This window comes from Pteropus medius, unplaced genomic scaffold (assembly GCF_902729225.1).
Source record: "Pteropus medius unplaced genomic scaffold, Ma_sr-lr_union100, whole genome shotgun sequence".
Classification (NCBI taxonomy): domain Eukaryota; kingdom Metazoa; phylum Chordata; class Mammalia; order Chiroptera; family Pteropodidae; genus Pteropus; species Pteropus medius.
Genome location: NW_024354502.1, coordinates 23,099,272 through 23,120,756, shown reverse-complemented (window position 1 = coordinate 23,120,756; position 21,485 = coordinate 23,099,272). Strand labels below are relative to the sequence as shown.

Below are 21,485 nucleotides of genomic sequence, written 5' to 3'. Positions count from 1 at the left end.
GATTATCTACTGTCACCAAGGAGGTCTTATCAGTCTTCTACGAGGTAGCTGATAGGTCCCCTCAAAGAATGGATACCATTTCAGAGGTTTACGTTGGTCACTTTTGCTACTACTGGCAAACTGGACACCCTCAGCCAGGTAAAGCATGGTAAGTGGAGGAACAAGGTGTTGAGCCCATACCTGACTGCTATCCTTGTCCCTGTAGCCATTTTATTCCTGAGCCCATTGAGCAAAAACTGGAGTGGCTCATGAGAAAGACTTCCTAATATCCACAGAACACCTGATTATTATTGTTTACCTGATTATAAAATGCTTCCTCTGAAGAAAATAGAAGAGACCATGGCTTGGCTGACAAATTATACCTAAGGAAAAGTAAGATACCCCAGGCAACTCCTAAAAAATTATTGATAATGTGTAATGTTATGAAGGACCCTTCCTCAAAGTCTTCAGTCTCCATTCGAAGGCATTTGTGAACTGATTTCTGGGTGGTGAAGGCTTTGTCAGGCCTGCAGTGCAGGAGAAAGGGAGAGGAAGAGGGAGAAAGAAAGGAGAGAGGAGATCAGGAGGCGGGGAGAAAAGGAAAGAAGGAAAGGAAGGAGGGAGAAAGGAAGAGAGATCTCCAAACGTGGTGAAGATCATAGCTTTGTATCACACAACCCTTACAGAAAAATAGATCAAATGGTAGACAATTTGAGCATCAAAATAATGATGGTATTTTGGACTGAATTTTGTGTCCCCCAAATTCATATGTTGAAGTCCTAGCCTCCTGTACCTCATAGTGTAGACGTATTTGAAGATAGGGCCTTTAAAAAGGTAATTAAGGTAAAATGAAGTCATATGGGCAAACTCCAATCCAGTATGACTAGTGTCCATAAGATTAGGACACAGACATGCATGGTGGACAGACCATGTGAAGACATGTGGGAAGACTGCCATGTACCAGCCAAGGAGAGAGGCCTCAGAATGAAACTAACCCTGCCCACACCTTGATCTTGGACTTCTAACCTCAAAAGTGTGAGGAAACAAATTTTTGTTGTTTAAGTCATCCAATATATAATAATTTTGGGTACTTTGTTTATGACAGCCCTAGCAAACTAACACAGTATAATGTAACTGTATAATGTATAATGTTACAGTATAATGTAACTGTATAATGTAACATAACCCACTGTATAATGTAAAAATTTATGAGTTTTTACTGATATAAGTGAATAATGGAGGATAAAAGGGAAAGTGTTAACTAATACATGTAGAAAGAATAATGCAATTAGAAAAATCACCATTTGTAACCATCATAAAAATAGATCCAAGCATGAATATTAATATATGCTGAAAGTGGCAGATTAAACTTTGATGAGAAATAGGATAAAGTTTCTCCCCATAAATTAGAGTAAAATAGTAACTGTTCAGTGGAGAAGCCTGGCAGACATTGCCTTAACTACATCGTCAATAATAGGACAAATTGACATCACCTGCCTCTTGATATGAACACACAGATAACATCTGTGTATTTCAGCCCAAACTGCATCGCCTGAAAATAATCATGAGGAAACATCAGACAAACCCAAATTGAGAAATATTCTACAAAATGAAAAATGTCAAGGTCATGAAAGAGGAAGATGGGGAGAAACTACTTCAGATTAAAATAAACGAAAGAGAGGTACAACTAAAGGCAATATATGATCCTGGATTGGACAACTGACCAAAGTTGAATATGAGGATGGATTAAATGGTATCTACGTTAAACTTCCTTGTGGTAATTGCACTGAAGTTACGTAAGATTAAGGCTGTCACTGTTAGTCTACCAATCAATAGTCACTGACCACAGTCGCCTCCTCCCTCCCCAGCTATTTAGTGATGATTCAGATGATCCCTCCAGCCCTTCACCCTCTCCCCCGACATCACCCCTATCCCTGCTTCAGAGGCCTTTTTCTTCTCTGCCTTTACCACGCCTCCCACCTTCTCCCCTCCTGGCTTCTTGGTCCTGTCCTCTTCTGCTTCCCGGCTCTCTGGCTTCTGGCACCCCGCGCGGCTGCGTTTCCACTCCAGGTGCGCGGCTCCCTGTCCTGCCCAGGGGCTCACCCGCGCCCCGCGCCCCGCTGTGCGCTTGCGCTCTGCAGCCGCAGGAGCAGGGCGCGCAGAATCCGGAGGAACTTTTGAGGCTGCGGGGCCGTCGCTGGGATCCAGACTCCCGGGCCAACTCCGCGTGGGGCTGGGACGGGTGGCTGCACTCGCCCGCCGGCTGCACTGCTGCCCGTGGTAGCGTCGCCGCGATGGGCTGCTCCAGCAGCGCCCTCAACAAGGCCGGCGACAGCGGCAGGTTCCGCAGCGGTGAGCAGAGGACCCAGCCCCACCCCCTCCCGGGCCTCGGTTTTCAGGTCGGCTCGCTCTCCCGGGGGCCGAAAGGTGCGATTCGTACCCACCCCGCCCAGCAGGGGGCGGGCTCCTCCCTGAGGATGGAAGTGAAACCCTGAGCGCAGCGCGACTCCCTTGCGAAATCTGGACTAGCGCTACGGTGACTCAGGGTGCGGCGGTCCGCGTGCGCCCCGACGCGCGAGGCCCAAGGCCGGGCGCTGGGGTTACCTTGTCCACCCGTGTGATCGCGGGTTATTGGCGTTAAATCCCTCACGCGGTTAGCCGCTGCATTCTCTTAAACAGATGAGTAATTTCCTGTCTTTAACAATAGGTGCTATTTAATCTCCTAAAAGTACGAGAAACTTCAGATTATATAAAGGTGCACATCACTGGGAACCATTAGTTTCTGCTCTTAAGGAAAGATATATAACCGTTTTTCTATCAAGACCGCCGCCGTGCCATCCTTTCAGCGTTTTGGCGTCCGAGATGGCAAAGGATGCAGAAAGTGTAGATGGATAGTCATTCCTTCAGATAGATCACTGCACTTTTGGAGAAGTCAGACACACTTTCTCCCATCCTTGGTTTACGTGGTTCTCGACCAATATGCACGTGATAAAAAGTGGTCATCACTTAATCTTATAAAGAAATTCAACAAGTATATTTTTAGCGTCTGCTATATAATAGCCAGGTGTGTGGCTAGATGCTGGATATACAAGTGACCCTACTTTTGGGGTTTGGAGGTGGAAAAGACAGACAATAAACAAGTTAAACAAATGGTTAAGATAGTTTCTGACAGTGATAAATGCTGTGAAAAGAATAAACGCGGATTCATGAACTAGAGAATGAATGAATTTTCCAGCTGGTTCACTTCTTAAATTTTGCATGGCTAACATTTTGCACGAAGTTCCCAGGGTTAGGCAAATTCCTTCAAGCTAATTTACAGTCTTCAAGAGAAATGTTTTGGGGGGAATTTTATACTCTGATTATTACTTTTTCACGGGTTTTCTTTTAGCACCTTGCATTATTCCAGTAACACAGGAAAGTCTTCCTCTCTGATTTGTAGTAGAGCTTGCAGGGTTTTCATGAATGTTGTTTCAGAACTCAGACACCGAATCCTAGTCAGAAGTATGTTTTATTGCAGTCATTTTTGTGGTTTCTGATAATTTATTTCTAGCTTCAGTAGATAACAGAAAGCAATACAAAATTTGGAAATAGGAGAGAGAAAAAAACTAACGCCATTATATAAAAGTGATTCCAAACCTCTTGTCATTGACAACAATGTGAAAAGATGGAAAAGTCCTTTCCTAATGCAGAGCACTTGCTAACCTTTCTCCTAAAGAGACAAAAGCCTCTGTACTCCCAAGACGCTTTCAAGATGCCAATGCAAGGAGCAGCTTCTTTGATGTTGCTTGTTTTATTCTGTGGAATCGGTTGGATTTTGCATTCTGTTGCATGTTAAATCCTTGTTGATTTCAATATGAAAAACAGGAAACTCATGTTTCAGGAAGATACATCATATTATTTTGGCTTCTCCTATCCCCCGCTGTGCTCTAGGTATCCTAGGGCATTAAATCATCATTATAGATGTTTAAAGATGTATGACAGAGACCATTACTCTTGTAGAGGGGAAAAAATATCCAAGAGGTGGAATGAAGTTTTTAATCCTCTCAGAAAAGAATACATGAACAATAAAAGCATCACCAATATTAATAACCGTCCACATGAGTCGCACCCTTTATGTTTTTTATTTATGCTTTCATTGCTGTTTTAAGTTTACATGGATGTTGTTTGGAAAGAAATGTTAAAATGCCTGACAACCAATTTTAGTGACTAGGAAATTAATTAATATGCAGCATAAATTGCTCAACACACATATTGAATCAATCAACAGGTATATTTTTCTTCTGAGTCTCAATCAGAAAACATTCTTGTAATTGGATACTTTTGTGTGTTCATCAACATTTCAACTCTATGATCTTGGAGACCCGATAAATAATTCATTCCTGTTTCTGTAACTCAGAACTTCTTTGTATACAATCCTAAGCCTGTGTGTATGGGCTTTTAGATAAAAACAGTCCAACTTTATTAACTGTCCTATACATTCATTTACTCACTGTACCCTCTAGTACCTAACAATGCTTGGTACATAATTGTTGAATGAATTACTTCATAATCCTTATAACAATGCTGTATTAAGTATTATGATTTAGTCATAATACTTATGACTAAGTATTATGATTTCCGTGTTTTACAGATAAGAACAAGTAATTTGTCCAAGGTCACAGGGCTCTTTAAGAGTCAGAGCTGAGCTTTGAATTCAGGTCTGATTCCAGACGTTCAGCTTTTCCTTCTTAAACTAGCTTGTGATAACTCGATTTAAACCTGTTTTTTCCTCAAATCACTCTGCATCCCCATTAGATGTGTGGTCATCCACTATGCAAACAGCAAAAGAAATACAATAAAATATATTTATTATAATCATGAATAAGATATATTATAATAATTATACAAATATGATATGTATAATATGTATATATGTAATAAATTATATAAATAAATAATATACTTATTTATCTCTAGGAATCAGTAAAATATGAAGTTTATATTTGCTTCCAAATTTAAACTAGGAATATTTGGAGGACATTTAACCTTAGAGATATTTTAAACAGAGTACCTAGATGTAGGGAAACTTCCAGTGCCCTCCAACAGAGATACAGATAATCTTCCCATCATAAGAGATTCTTTTAAACTTACGATATGAACCTTAGAACCCCATGAGTTAAAGCTCAAATACATTAAGTTCCGTAGACTGGATTTGTGTTGACAGTTTTCTGTAACTAGCTTAAAAATTGTTTGTTCATGATGCAGTATTAACCTACCAGCAAAAGAATCATAAATAATGAGTTGAACTAGATTACCTGTAAGATCTCTTACAGTTCTTAAATTTTATGACACTGAAATATGAAGGTACTTATTGTCTGGGCTCCAACTTAAATCAAATAGCAGCTACTGGTTGAGAGCCATTAGGTTGAATAAGAAAGTGCTAGTGATCACGTGGAGACATTTGACCTGTCAGACACTGAATCCCACAAGCTTCTTTCTGTCACCTCCAAAGACCACTGACTAGGGATGGAGGTGGAGACTGACCTCTGATTGTAAACAATTAATTATCCAGTGCTACTCAAAATATAGAACCGTGCCTAGTACTTGGTAGTCACACATAGATTTTTAGCGAAAGCCCTGAAATGTGTAAGGCAAGAGGCTTCCCCTCCCCGCCAAAAGGACAATTAGATTGAGTTTGGAATTTCTTGTTTGTGGAAGCAAGTTCTAAATATCAGGGCAATTTCTAGTTTCTATCCTAAGGAGCTGATGGAATCTGAACATAAAGATTTGGTTGAAATCACAGACTTTAATGAACCCAAAGGTCTCTGGGTAGAGTTTTGGCACCTGAACCCTCCTGGTGAGACAGCTCCTGCTTACATGGAAAACTCTCTCCTAAACAAATGCCAAAAGTTTCTTCCCAAAATTTTACAGCTTATGTACCAGTGAGAACCAAGTAAAGAGATGGTAATTATTGCGAGGTTAACGTGTACCTTTCCACTGACAGCTGGAATCATTTATTTGTTCTATCCTGAACTCTCAGTAGCTGCTTGGAGTGCTTGCTGCCTAGGCAATAGGACGCAGCTTGAATTTCAGAGTTATGCGAATTGTTCTTTGTACTATGGAGATACCTTCAGCCTTCAACAGTATTTTCATACAATTACATTTCAGTCCTAAGTAGTCAATTTTTTTATAATTGAAAAACGAACATCAATAACATTAAAATGAAATTTTATAGGCTTTTCTTTCATACAGATATTATGTAAATGGGATTGTCTTGCATATAGATATTATATAAATGAGATTTCTTTCTTTTAAATGCTAGAAGTCTCTGGACTGAATCTCGTATGTTTTTGTGTCCCCTCTCGAGCCTGGCACAGAGAGAATGCCTAGTAAGTCTTTGTGTTTGGCCTGGTTATTATGTACAGCTAAGCAAAATGGAATATAATAACTGCATAAATGGCTCAAAAAATTTGAAAACATTTGAAAAATGCATGTAGTGAAAAGCATACTTCCTACCCCACCCCCACCACATGCTTTGCTCTGACCTCACCCATGAGTAAATGCTTTTATTAGTTTTTTGTACATTCTTGCAAATTTTTTTTATACATTGCAAATATTTCCCTCTCCCATCTTCATTCATAAAGTGTAGTGTATTATATCCACTATTCTTCACTTTGATTTTTCTTCACCTATCAATATAGAGATCATTCTCTATTAATACATGGAGAACTTCTTTCTCCTTTTTTATACTTACTTAATAATATATTGTGTGATTTATTTAACCGGTCCCTTATTGAAGGACATTTGATTCGTTTTCAGTTTTTTCCTGTTACAAACAAGGCTGCAATTGAATTCCTTTATATATACATCATTCTGAATGTGTACAATGGTAACTGTAGGACAACTTCCCAGAAGCAGCCTTACTAGGTCAAAAGGTATTGCATTTATAATCTTGATAGATAACTGCCTAAATGCTTCCCAAAAGGTTATACCAATTGACATTCTCATTCACAATACAATAAATCTTTTTCTAAAATCGAAGTCTTCCAACATTAGTGTAGCTTCATCGAAACATGGGCATGGAGCAGGAGTCAGGGCACAAGGTAGGAGTTCCCATTTGGTTCTAGGAACTTTAGTCGATGATCTCATTTAATTCCTGCAAAAGCCATATAAGTAAAGCAAATATTAGGATCACCAAACCCAGCTAGAACACCGCAGCTTAGTGAGGATAAGTAACTTGCTCAAGGTCTCAGCTTGTAAGTGATGGGGCTAGGGCTTAAGCCCAACACGTGTGACTCCTAAGCCCCCGCTCTTCTCACAAAGTCCAGTTCCATCTGGGGTCTAGTTCCCTTCTGCCAGAACTTGTCACGTGGCCTTACCTATAGGAGAAATGCAGTCCAGCTTTTCTGAGTGGGTGGATGACTGAATGAATGGATTGATGGGAGTTTAGGGGAGTGAGAATACAGTTGAGAAAGGCAGAGGGAGAGTAGGAATCAGGAACCACCAAATAACGGAAACTAGAAGGCCACATCAGGAGAGATGGGCTCGGGGAGAGAGTGTTTGGTCGTGAGAAGAGTCTCCTAGTCATGCAGGAAAAGGTCAACACGGCAAAACAAAGCTTTATTGTGTTCTGTTAAGTCAAGCTTCTGTAAAGTGGCCACATGTCCTGGCTCGTTTCACTTCTGTGTTAATGTTTTACAATATCAAGTTTAAAGTAAAAACCTAATACTTGTGGGAGTTAATGAAAGGCTCGCCAAAACTAATAAAAAGCATCAAACTTGGTCAGGCTGTGAAACCTGTGTGTATAGTATAGGTAGTAATAGGCAATGATTGCTTTTTTTAGAAAAGCAAAATACCAGAATATAGCTCTCCAAGTGAGTGTTAACGTCTGGAAGGCACCATAATGACCTCAGGAAGCATCCCAGGATTGTCGCTGTCACATCCCTTGAACTTCTCCTTGGGAATTGCCCTCAGCCTCTACAGTTCCTTCTTTTGTATCTGTTCAAGGGTGTCAGAGCTTTGCCCTTTAAGGATGAAGACTGAAAAAAAAAAAAGCTACATTGTAGTTAACAGTTAAAACTCCATGGGAAATATGCTTTATGAGGGTGGGTAAAATAAGCCAGGCAATGCCAATGGCTTAAAAACAGGGCATGGTCCTTGGAAGCAGGCAGAGCAAAGAAAGGGCAACCTGTGTCACTGGGGCAAGTTCAGCTGATGCCACTTGCTTCCTCACGGATGGGCCCAAGGGGCTGTGTTCCCCAGGATAACTGGGCTGGGCTGTGGTGACCAGGTGGCTGTAGCCCCACACACGGCGGGACAGGTAACCCTCTTTTCTCAATGGTCCCTTTGGCCTCGCTTCTAGTCTGGCTTCTCTAATAGCACAAAAGATCTAAAGGCTTGATAACATGCCATTTATTTATACCGACAAGCTCTTAACATTCAAATCCATACGGTTTAACTTTCATTGAGATGAACACGTCATATTAGGCCAGTTTAGAGAAATAAAGTGTCCAAATGTACATTAAATAGGGAAGTCAACATTCAAGAAGTTCAGGAAGTATTAGCAAAAAGCAAAACAACACCCCTGCCCGACCTATCCACTTTCCAGGTCACTAACAGTCACATTCATTTACATACAATAGACTCTGTGGCCATGACAGTATATTTAAAAGTGAACTTCAAAACAGCACTTCATCTAAAACAGATAAATATAAAAAGAACTGGACCTCATAGACCAAAGGTCGAAAAGACTAATACCAGGGGGCTGCTCGACAAGCCTTTTGTAAGGCCTGAGCCCCTAAGCTTTCCTGGCTTCTTTACAGCTGTTCCAGATGCCTTCCCCCAGCTTCCCTCCCACCCGGACCCTGGCCAGGCCCTGCCCTCTCAGCGATTGACCTGCCTCCTCTCCACTAAAAGATGGGAGAGTGTGATCTACTTCCTTCACCTACAGTCATAAAGATGTACCATCAAACCAAGTGTTTTATCTTTTTTTTCTTTTATCTTTTCTTTTCTTTTCTTTTTTTTTTGTCTCTCAATTCTCTGCTCCCTTTACCAGGACAATCATTTGGGGCCAGTAGTTTTTCAAGCCTGTAATATATTTGATTTTACATTCAGTGAAAAGGACCTTTCTGTTCTCTTCAGCAGCTTGCCTTTGAAACCTAGTCCTAAAGGGTCCTTGTAGGATGAGAACATTCAACATTCCACACTTTGCAGACTGCTCTGATTCATCTATCATTATTATCTTCTCAGCCTTGCCCGGCTAATTCTGCTCTAGTCTATTTATGGTGACAGAAATATATTTGTCCCTTTGTCGTGTGTAGCAGAGCTTCCTAGCCTGTGAGAATGGGTTACAGTGTGCCAGCGTTTCTCCTCGTCTCAAGGGCAGCCCAGCGAGGTCCACCAGGTGCAGCTTCTTCCATCACCCCAGTGTGCTGTGCAGATACCGTATCTTCTGTGTGCCAAGACCCACTAGGAGATTCATTCCAACTGCTCTGTCATTTTCATTAGTTTCTCTTACTGGAGGTAACATCTGCCTTCAGCAAGGACCTCTGTTGAAGTGTCCTCCCCAACCATCCTCCTCACTTCTTCCCCTCACTGTCATTGATAATGATAAGGAACAATTTCTTTTTTCTATTATTGATAATGATAACAAACTCTTTGATTTTTTTTTTTTTTTGGGTGGTGGGGAGCCTGTTACTTCTTTTCCATTTTCCTAAAATTGACAGGAACTGCATAGTTTCTTTTGGCTAATTTCCTTCCTTTGTTTGCCCTGGAGTAGCCTCTACAGGACGTCTGGTTATGAGAAGCTGTGATTACCTGCATACCCCAAGTGTGTGTGTGTGTGTGTGTGTGTGTGTGTGTGTGTGTGTGTGTGTATGGGAGGGTGAGAAAGAGACAACACACATGCATCCTTGAGAGAATTTCAACATACTGAGAGACAGTATAGAGCGCTGATTAAGAATGTGAATCTGGAGTTAGACTGGATTCAAATCTTGGTTCAGGATCATTTAGTAGTTGTGACTTTGAGCTACTGGCCAACTCCAGCTCACCACCTATTTTAGTATTTCAAGTTTTGGGGGACACAAATATGCCCATTCATCTACATATCATCTGTGGCTGCTTTCTCACAATGATGACAGAGTTGAGTAGTTGCAATAGTGACCTCATGTTTGGCAATGCTGAAAATATTTACTATCTGTCCCTTTACAGGAAAAATTTGCTGACCCCTGGCCTAGAATATTGCTAGTAAGTCCTCAATAAAATTATCTGTCATTGATATCAATTTTAATAAATCTCAAATTTTCTTTATTTCTTTTCCAATATCAAGTTTTATTTTTTTCCTCAAGATCAAGTTCTATATCTCTGAGTTTGTTGATTTCTTGACTTTTTTACTTTTAGTGAATTTGTTAAAAGAATGGGACAATTAATAATATTAAGTCAGTAATAGTACAAGTAGTACATAGTTATTCAAAAATCATAAAAGAGGAATGTGAATGGCCAAAGTTTACAAAACAGTTTTTCTAAGGCTAGCTTATCTTATTCTGCAAAGTTACTTGCTCTTATACACTTACTCCTATAATTTTTAAAAAATGAACTTTATTTCAGATTAGTTTTAGATTTACAGAAAAGTTATGAAGGTAGTACAGAGTTCCCATATACCCCACATCCACTTTCTCTTAATTTTTAACATATTAGTTGGATATGTTTGTAATAATCATGAACTAATACCGATACATTATTATTAACCAAAGTCCGTACTCTGTTCAGATTGCCTTCGTTTTTTCGAATGTCCCGTTCCTGTCTCAGAATCCCACCCAGATGTCACATCATGTTTAGTCATCATGTCTCCCTAGACTCCTCTTGGCTGTGACAGCTTCTCAGACTTGTTTTTGATGACTTTGGCAGTGTCAAGGAGTCCTAGTGGAGTATTTTGTAAGCTTCTAGGATTAGGATTTGTCTGATGTTTTCCTTATGATGTGATGAGGGCATGGGTTTGGAAGAAGAAGACCACAAAGATAAATACCCTTCTTATCATAGCGTACAGGTTCTCGACACGACTTATCACCACCTCGTAAACGTCTCTGATACTCCTTTTGGAGACTCTGAAGCTTGAAGAAGGTTAAGAGTAGATGTTTGTTTTATACACTAATTTTAGTGAAATCTTCCAGTTTAATCATTTCCATGATTCTTGGTCAAACCTGCTTCTTTCTAGATTGAAGCTTTTTCTTTATGCTCTGCTTTATGAAGAAAACAAGCTCATTTTAATTCAGTTTTTGATCGTCTGTGCCAGAAGACCAGTGCTGGCCTCACAGGTGCATAGGGCCTATGAGAGAAAGACTTCTTTGTTACAAGTGGCTTTTCATTCTGGGAAAGAAAATCCCCTACATCCCTTAATGTGATCTATACTAACCATGGAAGCAAAGCCATCTGCATTGCATGCAGATCCCTAACAGAGAGTAGTAGCAGCAGTCAGCGGGAAGACCTGGAGTCACAATCCTGCTTGGTCTGCCCACTGCTCTTTCTGGTACAGGTGGCTTTCAGGGTGCACTAACCACCCGGACTTGAAGCCCAAGTCTGATGTGAGTATGACTGCTCTGTTGCAAAATTTGTTGCATCTCAGCCACAAAGTTGCTCCCTGCTGATGGGAATGCTCCCTTCTCAAGCACAGATACCTGTTCTTGGCCACAAGCCTTGTACACTGCACCCTGCCCGAATCAGGTACAGAGCCTAAGCTGGGAGAACAGCCACCTCACGTTAGTGTAGTCACCTGCTGACAGCTCTTAGAGTGCAAAGGACAGAAGGTATTAACCTTAATTTCAGATGAGGAATTAGAAGACCTTTTTTTCCTGACCTAGCTGAAGTAGATTAGCAAACCCACCGAGTTCTGTGAAATGATGGAAGCCGGAGAAAAATCTCACTCCCCAGTGTTGAGCTCACTTAGACCAGCTCAGGCCCTCAAGTCATTGCTAAATCAGTATACTGATCACGGTGTGACGGTGGCGTGTGAGCATAAGGATGGAGACCGTGCCAGATTTCTGACAGGCAGCGATGCCTGGGAGAATGAGGGACACCCACACCACTAGCAGTTCCGCGTGTTCATCATCCACTTCAGTCTCTTCTGACTAGCTCCTTTATGGCTTCCCTGACAACCCCAGAGTGCTAGTATAGATAGCTTAACCACCTGGGGACCTTGGAAGGATACAGATTCTGGTTCAGTGCATCTGGGATAGGGCCTGCAAGTCACCATTAAAAGAACAACAGCAGCAACAACAAAAAAACTCCCGGGCAGTGCTGACGGGGCAGGTTCGGGGACTATAATTTTCCTTAAAGCACCTAAATCTTCAAGGTAGAATCACACTTCCTTGGGCTCAAGTTTGAGCTCTGACACTCCTATCTGTATACCCCTCCTAGATAAAGGTTCTTAATCTTTTTGTGCCAAATTTCCTCAACTGTGTAATGGAGATAATACAGGCATACCTCAGAGGTATCGTGGGTTTGGTTTCAGACCACTGCAATAAAGCAAACATCTCAATAGTGTGAGTCACACAAAGTTTTTGGTTTCCCAGTACATATAAAAGTTATACTGTAGTCTGTTAAGTGTGCAGTAGCATTATGTATAAAAAGGTAATGTACATAATTTAAAAATACTTTATTGCTAAAAAATGCCGATCATATCTGAGCCTTCAGTGAGTTATAATCTTTTTGCTGGTAGAGAGTCTTACCCTAGTAACATCAAAGATCACTGAATACAGGTCACCATAACAAGTATAACAATAATGAAGAAGTTTGAACGAGAATTCCCTCTACTGCACAAATTACCAAAATGTGATAGAGACATGAAGTGAGCAAATGCTGTTGGAAAAATGGCACCAATAGACTTGCTCGATGCAAGGTTGCCACAAACCTTCAGTTCGTAAAAAACGCAATATCTGCGAAGCACAATAGAATGAGGTGTGCCTGTAATGGACCTGCCTTGAGGAGTCATTGGGAAGATTGAATGAGGTAACCCATATAAAGCTCTAGGCATAGCGCCTTAGTAGATGTTAGCCAGTGTTGTTTCACTTTAGAGAAACATGGTTGGCGAGGCCTGTTTAGGTTAATACCGTGTCACAATCTGTACATTGCAGAGACATAATCTTCACTTTCTCTCTCTTATTCTTTGTGTGAGATGTCTTTGATTTTGTAGATTAGATTTCTGCCCAAATGTTGGATAGCTATGTGCCAATAATGACCATCCATCAGTGAATCTTTTTTAGTGGTGAATACTGTAGATAATTTCAAAAGTGATGTTTTATGCAATAGATTTTTTTTTTTTTTGAAATAAGTATGTCTCTTACAGGAATCTAAAAGAAATCAAAGTAAATGAAATTGGGAAAATCATATCTGAAGGAGGGGATTAGCATTTGTGCAGTGGCACACAAGGACAGTGTTTTTGTGTACTTTGATGAGGGAAAAGGGAAAAAATTCATAGAGTAGTACCACAGTTAACTCCACAAATGTTTGTTGGATAGATGGATAAATAGTAGAATGGAATTGAGGAGAAAGCAAAGTAAGAAAATGAGAAGATGAGCCGGCTCTTCCCTTGGAGCTGACTCAGGCTGCATTCCTGGTTCCCCAAATTCAAAAGCTACAAGAACCTAGAAATGGCGACAAGGGAAAAATACCAGGATCCCCCTTTCTCATTGATTCTCTAGAAAACCCAGCAGACATGCCAGCGAAGTCTTTGGAATGTCTGATATGTCATAGCCAGGAGTTAGGAAATACTGACCTCAAGTTTTTCTCCTTGTTGGGTAGAAACTTTTCATTTCCGATTAGGGTAACGAACTGAATTGAAAAGCTTCCACCATAATGTGAATTTCAGGTATGTTAGCTCTAGTTCTAATCCTTTCTGTAATGTTGCCTAGTATTTAATTTCTTTGTCTGCCTATCACAACGGTGCTTGCAACAAGGGTTCTGTTAGTTCAGCTGTCACAACAAATTTGTGCATGGATCAACTTACAACAGAATCAGGAGAGATAATGAGCACCAAAGGATTAGGCCCAGAGCAGTGTATGATTTGATAAAATGTAGGGTTCAGAAAACAGACACATCTTTAAACAACTCTGGATGTGGAAACAATGCATCTGTCCACAATGTTTATTACATAATAATACAGATTAGGCACAGAACGTCTCCTTTTGTGGACAAAAGAGCTCACTGCTTTTTAAGTTAGAGTGCTAGACAAAGTGATGTCGTACCTTCTTCTACCTCAAGCAGGTATGTTAGGGATTCACAAAACCATGGAGACAGAGTGTGTGGAGACCTGTGGGTAAGAGGTAATGCATAGAGACCATGTTGGGCTTACTGAGGGGAGTAGCGGTCATTTGAATTTCCCCGAAGACGGTAAACTCTAGGAGAGTAGGAACCAGATCTTCCTTTTTAACTGCTGTAGCCCCTGTGCTTAGCCCAGAGTTGGCATATCGTAGACACTTGATGAATATTCGATGAATAAAATGAAATCAAAGTCAACAATGAAACTTATTTATTTATATAAAAAAGTTATCAGTGGCCTCCATTAACGCCGCTCAAGTCTGGTCAAATTGTGGCTGACATTGTGAGAACTAATCTATTTTCCATCAACAATCATGTTTTAGAATTTATGATGGTAACAACAGGATTTTATAAGTCAACATTGACAGCTTTGTAGTGTTTAGGTGACGCTTTAGCCAAGCCCTTTAACATCGCAGTTCATTCTTTCTGTTGCTAAGTGAGCTATAATTTATTGACAGAGCCACCACCAGCCACAAAGGACCTTTGTGAAATTAGAAAAAGAAGCCCTCCCCACCTGTGGCACATGCAGTCCTGCAGGCGCCCGCAGGCTGGAGGTCAGTGGCCTCTTCAGTAGGACATCCCTGTGCGGAGAAAAACCTGCCTGGCCGTGCTCTGTGCCCCTGTTTGCTGAGCACCTGAGGTCAAACAAATCTAAAAATTGTACTTCCGTAGTTGGGGATAAGAATGTTCTTAAGGATATGCGATCTGGTGCCAGAAAGGAGACATTAGTGGTAACTGTAGACTTTTTTGCTGTGTTCTTTGAGAGCTGGTTTGAAACTACTATTTCTTTTCCAACCTTTTTATTTATTTACTCTGATCTTTCTTCTTTTCCAAATAGTCTCAGAGAAAGGTACTAGTATTAGAATGAATAGAATTACCTTACTTTTTTGTCTGTCCACCACAATTTCTTCCTTGCTAGCCCATCAGATGATGGGCTAAGTGATGGCTAAGATTGATTGTCACTCAGTGGGTGCCACTCACTGTGCTAGTGCTTTCCAGGTATTAACTTGTGTAATCCTCAGAACAACTCTACTAATACTCCTCCCTCTCTACAGGTAATGAAACCGAGGCACAAAGAAGGTTAGTAAGGGTAGTAAGTGGCAGAACCAGAATTCAAACCAGCTACATTAGAGGTGTCACTTTCAAGGTCAAAAGATTTCTGTCCTCCCTTTTTGATGGCTCTCATCTATCACATAGGGAAAAGAACTTTTAGGTGATTACTTAGGAGCTATTACCTCTAAAACACACTTATTTAAAAATTCAGTCAGAGTGCAAATAATCACTATAAATTACAAAATAAATGTGTCACTACACTTTTAGCATTTTCTTTATTTTTTGTGGTGATCATTTTAAAGATGTTTTAGCTCCTTCGGACTCCCCCAGGAAAAATATTAGGAACAGTGACATTCTTTTGTAATATTTCTCAGCTTGGTTGACTATTTTTAGGTTATTATAAAAATATTAAAAATGTTGAGGACATTTACCTATGTTGAATATATCATTAAAATTTGGAAAAGTGCATAAGTATGAAAATTGATACTGCGATCACGGGTATAAATAATGTAGTTATGGTACAAGTTGATAGAACCCTTAGACACTTAAGATACCATTTGTGGATAATAAATTTTCACAAGGATTTTGATTTTGGGGGAAAAAACTCGTTTTAGACTGATAGCATAATATATTTTTCGAAATGTAAAATCGAGTGGCCATGATTCGGGTGTGTCAACACAGTTTTTCCCCACTGCTTCCTGCTCTAGAAGGGTGATGACTTCAGGATGCACCCACAGCTGGCACAGATGGATGAAAGGAGTTCATCTCATTTAACTGACAGTACTAATCACTGTAATAACTATTTTACCAGAAAATATAATTTGGCAGATGTCTGTGATTAGTGTATTAACACATTGCCTTATTAATTCCCTAGGGCAGTCATCACTAGAACATCCTTGTGTGACATCTAAATGAATCGTCTTGTCATAATGAATTTCTTTATAGACCTGAGAAATCATTTTTGTTAAGTTGCCTTACAGGCTATTAATTCGAAGGCTTCATTCATGACGAGGCCGGAAGGGAGGTCAAGGACAGCCTTCCTCCTACTTCCATCATGTGGACCTTTGGGGCCCACAACCTACTGCCCTGCATCTCACAAAATCCTTCCTGAACTCTGCTTCTCCAGCCTCAGGCACTAATTTCTCTCCAGTTCTGGAGGCCAGATGGGAAATAATTTGCTATGAATAAATGTATTAAGAAGAAAAATAATTAGCATCAAGTTGAATTAATGATAACACCTAAATTAAGGAAGTGAAGAACCGTGACAAATATTAACTTGGGGAAAAATGAAAAAATTTTTACACACATTAATAGCTTGCTATGTAGCTTAGTTCTTCCAAGCAGACATACTGGTCATATGTACATATGACAATATAGATATAACCCAATTACAACATAATTGCTATATAAAATAATTACTAATATACAATCACTGAATTGAAAGGAAATATGAATGTGTATGGGAGAAGGTGGGTTATGGGACAGGTGGGCATAAAAAGAGCTAAGTCTTTATTTTCCATAGTGGGAGTTAATTGCAATGCCCAAACTAAAAAAAATCACGAAAAAGCAATTCACTTGGAGATGTAGAAAAACTATCCCTCCCAAACAGATAAAAGAATGAAAATATTTGCCCCTAGAGAACTGAAAATGGGAAAGAAGTCCTGAGTATTAGCTGTATAACTTAACTTAGACAGTTCTTTAAAATATATACATATATATCCAGGGTAGGGGGGTAACTTAGGGAAAAATAAGAAAAAAAGAAAAACTGTCTTTAGCAAAAAATTATAGAGGAAGAAATATATCACTAAGAGGCCCAATTTTTATGTGTAGGGTTATTTTCCTTCAGTATTTCCCCCTTTATTTGTGACTGATTTTCTTCTCTTCCTTTCACCCTCTCTCCCTTTCTTTCAACATTGATATATATTGCTATGTATAAAATTGATAATTGACTTATTGAGCACTTAATTATATAGCAGAAATTATGCTAATAAACACTTTATATGCATTATTTAAATTGATTAACCCAACTGTGAGTGCTGATTTTTTAACTTATAATTATTTTCTTATTTTAGCATTTGGTCGTCATAATCATTTTTTCATGGTACAATAATATTTCATCTAGAGGAATATTTATTTTTTCCCCCCAGTTTTTAGACTTCTAAGTTATTTTCCAGCTTTTGCTATTGTAAAGAATACTGGGATGATATACTTTTCCCCAAAGCATTTTCCTGACATTTATGCTTTTAGAATAAATTTCTAGAAGTAGGATCACTGGGTCAAAGAATATAAACATGTTGCCACATTGACTTTTACATTCATGCAAAAATATGAATGCAAACATATGAAAAAATGTGAAGCAATGTGTCATGCAACTCTGAGACAGGTGGGAGAGATAGATTCACTGTCATTTTATGGATGCGATCACTGGGGACTAAGTTCCCAAGGTCACGCAGCCAGAGGAAGAGCCAGAAGTAAGATTCACGTTTTCCAACTCTCTCTTGATTTCTCTTTCCCCTGTGACTCCCAAATGAAGTGAAGCTCAGGCTGACCGGTCTCTGCCACCTTCCTTCCCAGACATCTTAGTTTTACCTAGCGACGCTTCTCTTCCTTTCACTGAGGGCCATTCTACTTTAGGAGGCAGGTAAGACCTTTCAAGCAGCTCAAGGCACACACATGGTAAAATCATCTCTAAGTCTAAAGCAGAGAAAAGGTGGGACAGGGAAAAGAACACGAGAAAACAAAATGAATGTACTGAATTAGAATATGGGACAGGAGCCATGGGAAGGTACAGAGGAGCAAACAGGAAAAAAAAAAACCCTGTGAATTTGGAGGACTTTAATGTTTAAGATGAGGTGTGTGAGTTGAAGACAGTAAGATTTGAATTAGGGAGCGTTAGGTTGCGGTGCGGCCCTTCTGCATTTAGTTGTACTGTCTTGAACTGTTAAATCTACTTCTTGATAGCAACATATTTTCTCAAGATAGAAACTATACATTAATGTGTATTCTCTTTTATTTATTTTTCAAGCAAATCATCAAAAAGTAACTTCAAATATGTATTTTTCAGCCGCAGAAGAAAGTGAGTCCTGCCTCGCCCAACCCAAACCATGTACACTGGGAAGAGAATCTACTATTTATGGCAAGGGACAAAAGGAAAGCCTTCCTCCATTGGAGAAGCTCAAGATTTCAGCGGTGTCTACAGCTAATGGCGTTAAATCTCTCCATGAACAGCCCCTGGCAAATGATGCGGCAGGCCCTCCAGGATCCATGGAGGAGACTCAGCCTCTAGAGGGACCCAAGGAGTCTGGGCCACCTCTGCCAGGTGGCCAAGATGATACTCTAGGGGCAGAAGAAAAGAAGGAAGACATGGAAGCAGTGACAGAGGCTCAGCCTTCAGAAGGAACTGCTGAGACCGAACCTTTAGAAACAGAAGGCAAGCATCAGCCTTCAAGGACAGCAGGAGAGAGGGACTGTCCTGGAGTAGTGGGAGGTACTGAGAATCCACAAACGGCCAGAGAGATGAAACCTCAAGAAATAGCTGAAACCACCCCCTCTCTGGAAGCAGGTGGAGAACCACAACCTCAAGAAGCAATGGGAAAGGATAAACAGCCCCACCTCCTAGAGACAGTTCCCAGGGAGCCTGAATCTCTAGAAATATTGGAGGGAAGTCAGCTTGTGGAAACAGCAGGAGAGCAGCAACTTCAAGAAACACTGGGAAGAGACAAGCGGTCCCAACTTCTAGAAGCAATTCCCCAAGAGAATGGATCTCCAGAAATATCGGAAAGAAGTCAGTTTGTGGAGACAGTGGAAGAGCAGCATCTTCGAGAAACAATTCCCAAAGAGAACAGATCTCCAGAAACATCAGAAGGAAGTCAGCTTGTGGAAACAGCTGAAAAGAATGATTTGACTCATAAAATTTCTGAAGGTCTAGGAAACATGGAACAAATCCAACCTGAAGGTATAGTCGGAATCATGAAACATCCAACAGGAACTCTAGAAACAGGGACGAATGTGGAAATGGTTAGGAAGATTCACACCAACAAAGAGGACCAAAACATCGAAGGTAAATCTATGTCATTAAAGATTCAGGGTGCTCAGATGTGCTCCATAGATAACCTCCGGGGATAGGGAGCAGCTGACGTATAGCCATTGAAGTCTTCATTTCAAGTGGTTGAAGTTCATTTGACCCAAACCAAAAAGGTTTCCATACCTGGAAAATGGGCATTTGGCTTTCAACAGAAAATTTCTAAAGCATAGTCTGTGTCCAAATTCTTAACCTAGAGTTTTATTGTTGAATAGAATCAAATATTGAAGGCAACGTGTTAAAATTGCTGAATTTTTCCAAGTCTGCTCTTCATCAGGCCCCATGTATGGTATAAAGATCAAAAGTAAAGATGAATAGATGGTTAGTGGAGGAATTGACCTTCTAATGAAAGAATACACAAATAATGGATCTCAGTGTGTAATTTTCATCTTTGCCAGTCTTATCCTCAGAAAATTACTGTCAGTCTGCCCCTGTCCTTTTATAGTCTTTTTACCTTTATGAGAAGACTAGAAAAAAATGCTTTATGTCTTCTTGGCATATGGTGTTTTTCAAATGTGCTTTACCAGTGTAAAACAAATGGTATCTATACTGTTCTTTATTGGAGATATAATTAAAAAATAACTTTTCTTCTAGGGCATGATTTATATTTTGGTAAATTTTAGTTTCACATTACAGTATAATTAAATGAAACTTTTATCTATCTGTTTCTTAATTCTTGCATTTATTAGTGCAGCAGTGTTTGAGTGCCTAATCATACACTAGGTGCCGGGGTACAGAAGAAGTAAGAGAGAGTCCTCGAGGGAGTCACAGTTTAGTAGAAAGAAGGCACAATTTAAACAAATTCTCACACTCTATTGGGGGAAGTGCTTTGAAGAAGGTGTGTAAAAGTGCTCCCAAAATGACAAATGAAAGGCAAGTAGTAGCATATATTAGACCAGAGCTGGCAAACCCAAGTCTTCTGGGCCTAAGGTAATGACAGACAGGGAATGAAGTGAGGGACACGTAGAATGTTGTGGGGAGCCATAGGGGACCTTGGTAAATAAGAACCTGGTCCTGCCAAGAGAGGCAGCTGCTTTGCGGCTCCACCTGCAAGCCCAGGGCCACTGCTGCCCCAGCCGACTCATCTGGGAAACAGAGAAGGTGCAACATCCAGACTCTTAAATGTTCCCCATCTTTAAGTGTTAAACGATTGTTTTCTTTAAACACTAAATGGCCGGTTTCTGGGCACCCTTAGGTTACCTTTTGATTTAGATATATATGGAACTTCCTATTTATAATATGTTCTACTGTTATTTCTTGGGTAATTCTGCATCCTGATTTTACGTAAGAGAATGCAAGATTCGGAGATGTTAGCGCCATTGGCATTCAGAAGATCTGAGAGAACCAGGGCAATCACCTTTCTTGATACCACCAGAGAAACTTATTGTTTAGACCTAAAGATTAAGACCTGTCCCCATGAGAAACCAGCTGTGGGGTACTTTATTGTTGATGCTAAATGGTCACTTTGGTCACTTTTCCAGGTGAGACAGGAGAAAAGGTTGAAACAAAGATGGAGGATGAAAAAATAAATGAAGAGGCTGAAACAAAAGAAGAAGAAACAGGAGAAGCTGTGGATCTTTCGGCAACCACATAGATAGATATGGTGATGGGACAGTGAATCTTCTCTAACACGGCGCGTTACAACAGAGAAGACAGGAAAATGTAGTGAAGCTTGTGGTTACAGATCTTATCTTTCAGCATCTACATGTTTTATACAAGGAGTGTCGTTATCATGTTCTTGATTACATTGTTCCATAAAACTGCTAAGCTGTAAATAGTTTTCTTAGCTACATAGAATAGTTATACATTTAAAACTACAATAGCCAGAGCCAATAATAACTAAAGTATATGATCTTTTAAGAGTGTAAGGGTGTTTTCTTCATTGTGGCAATGGGTCCATTCAGTATAGAAAACGAGACCCTAAAATAAAAATATAAACCTTTAGGGATAGTGATTGGAGGTAGGAGTTAGCAAATCTTTGAAAGTTCAGGATAATAAAGTGACACCGTTATAGTTACAGTGGAATAAGAATAAGAATGAACAACAAAACAGGGCAATCTCTATTTAGTATGTCTTTCCTAGC

General features: G+C 40.0%; 1 protein-coding gene across 1 annotated transcript; it reads left to right on the top strand.

The window, feature by feature from the left end:
- The first annotated feature begins 1,856 nt into the window (after window positions 1-1,856).
- ERICH5 (glutamate rich 5) lies at window positions 1,857-21,021 on the top strand. The gene is made up of 3 exons (XM_039853490.1): window positions 1,857-2,331; window positions 18,386-19,381; window positions 20,884-21,021. Exons 1-3 carry the CDS (start codon window positions 2,274-2,276, stop codon window positions 20,994-20,996), a joined length of 1,167 nt encoding a protein of 388 aa, XP_039709424.1. The 5' UTR covers window positions 1,857-2,273; the 3' UTR covers window positions 20,997-21,021.
- Window positions 21,022-21,485: the final 464 nt, after the last annotated feature.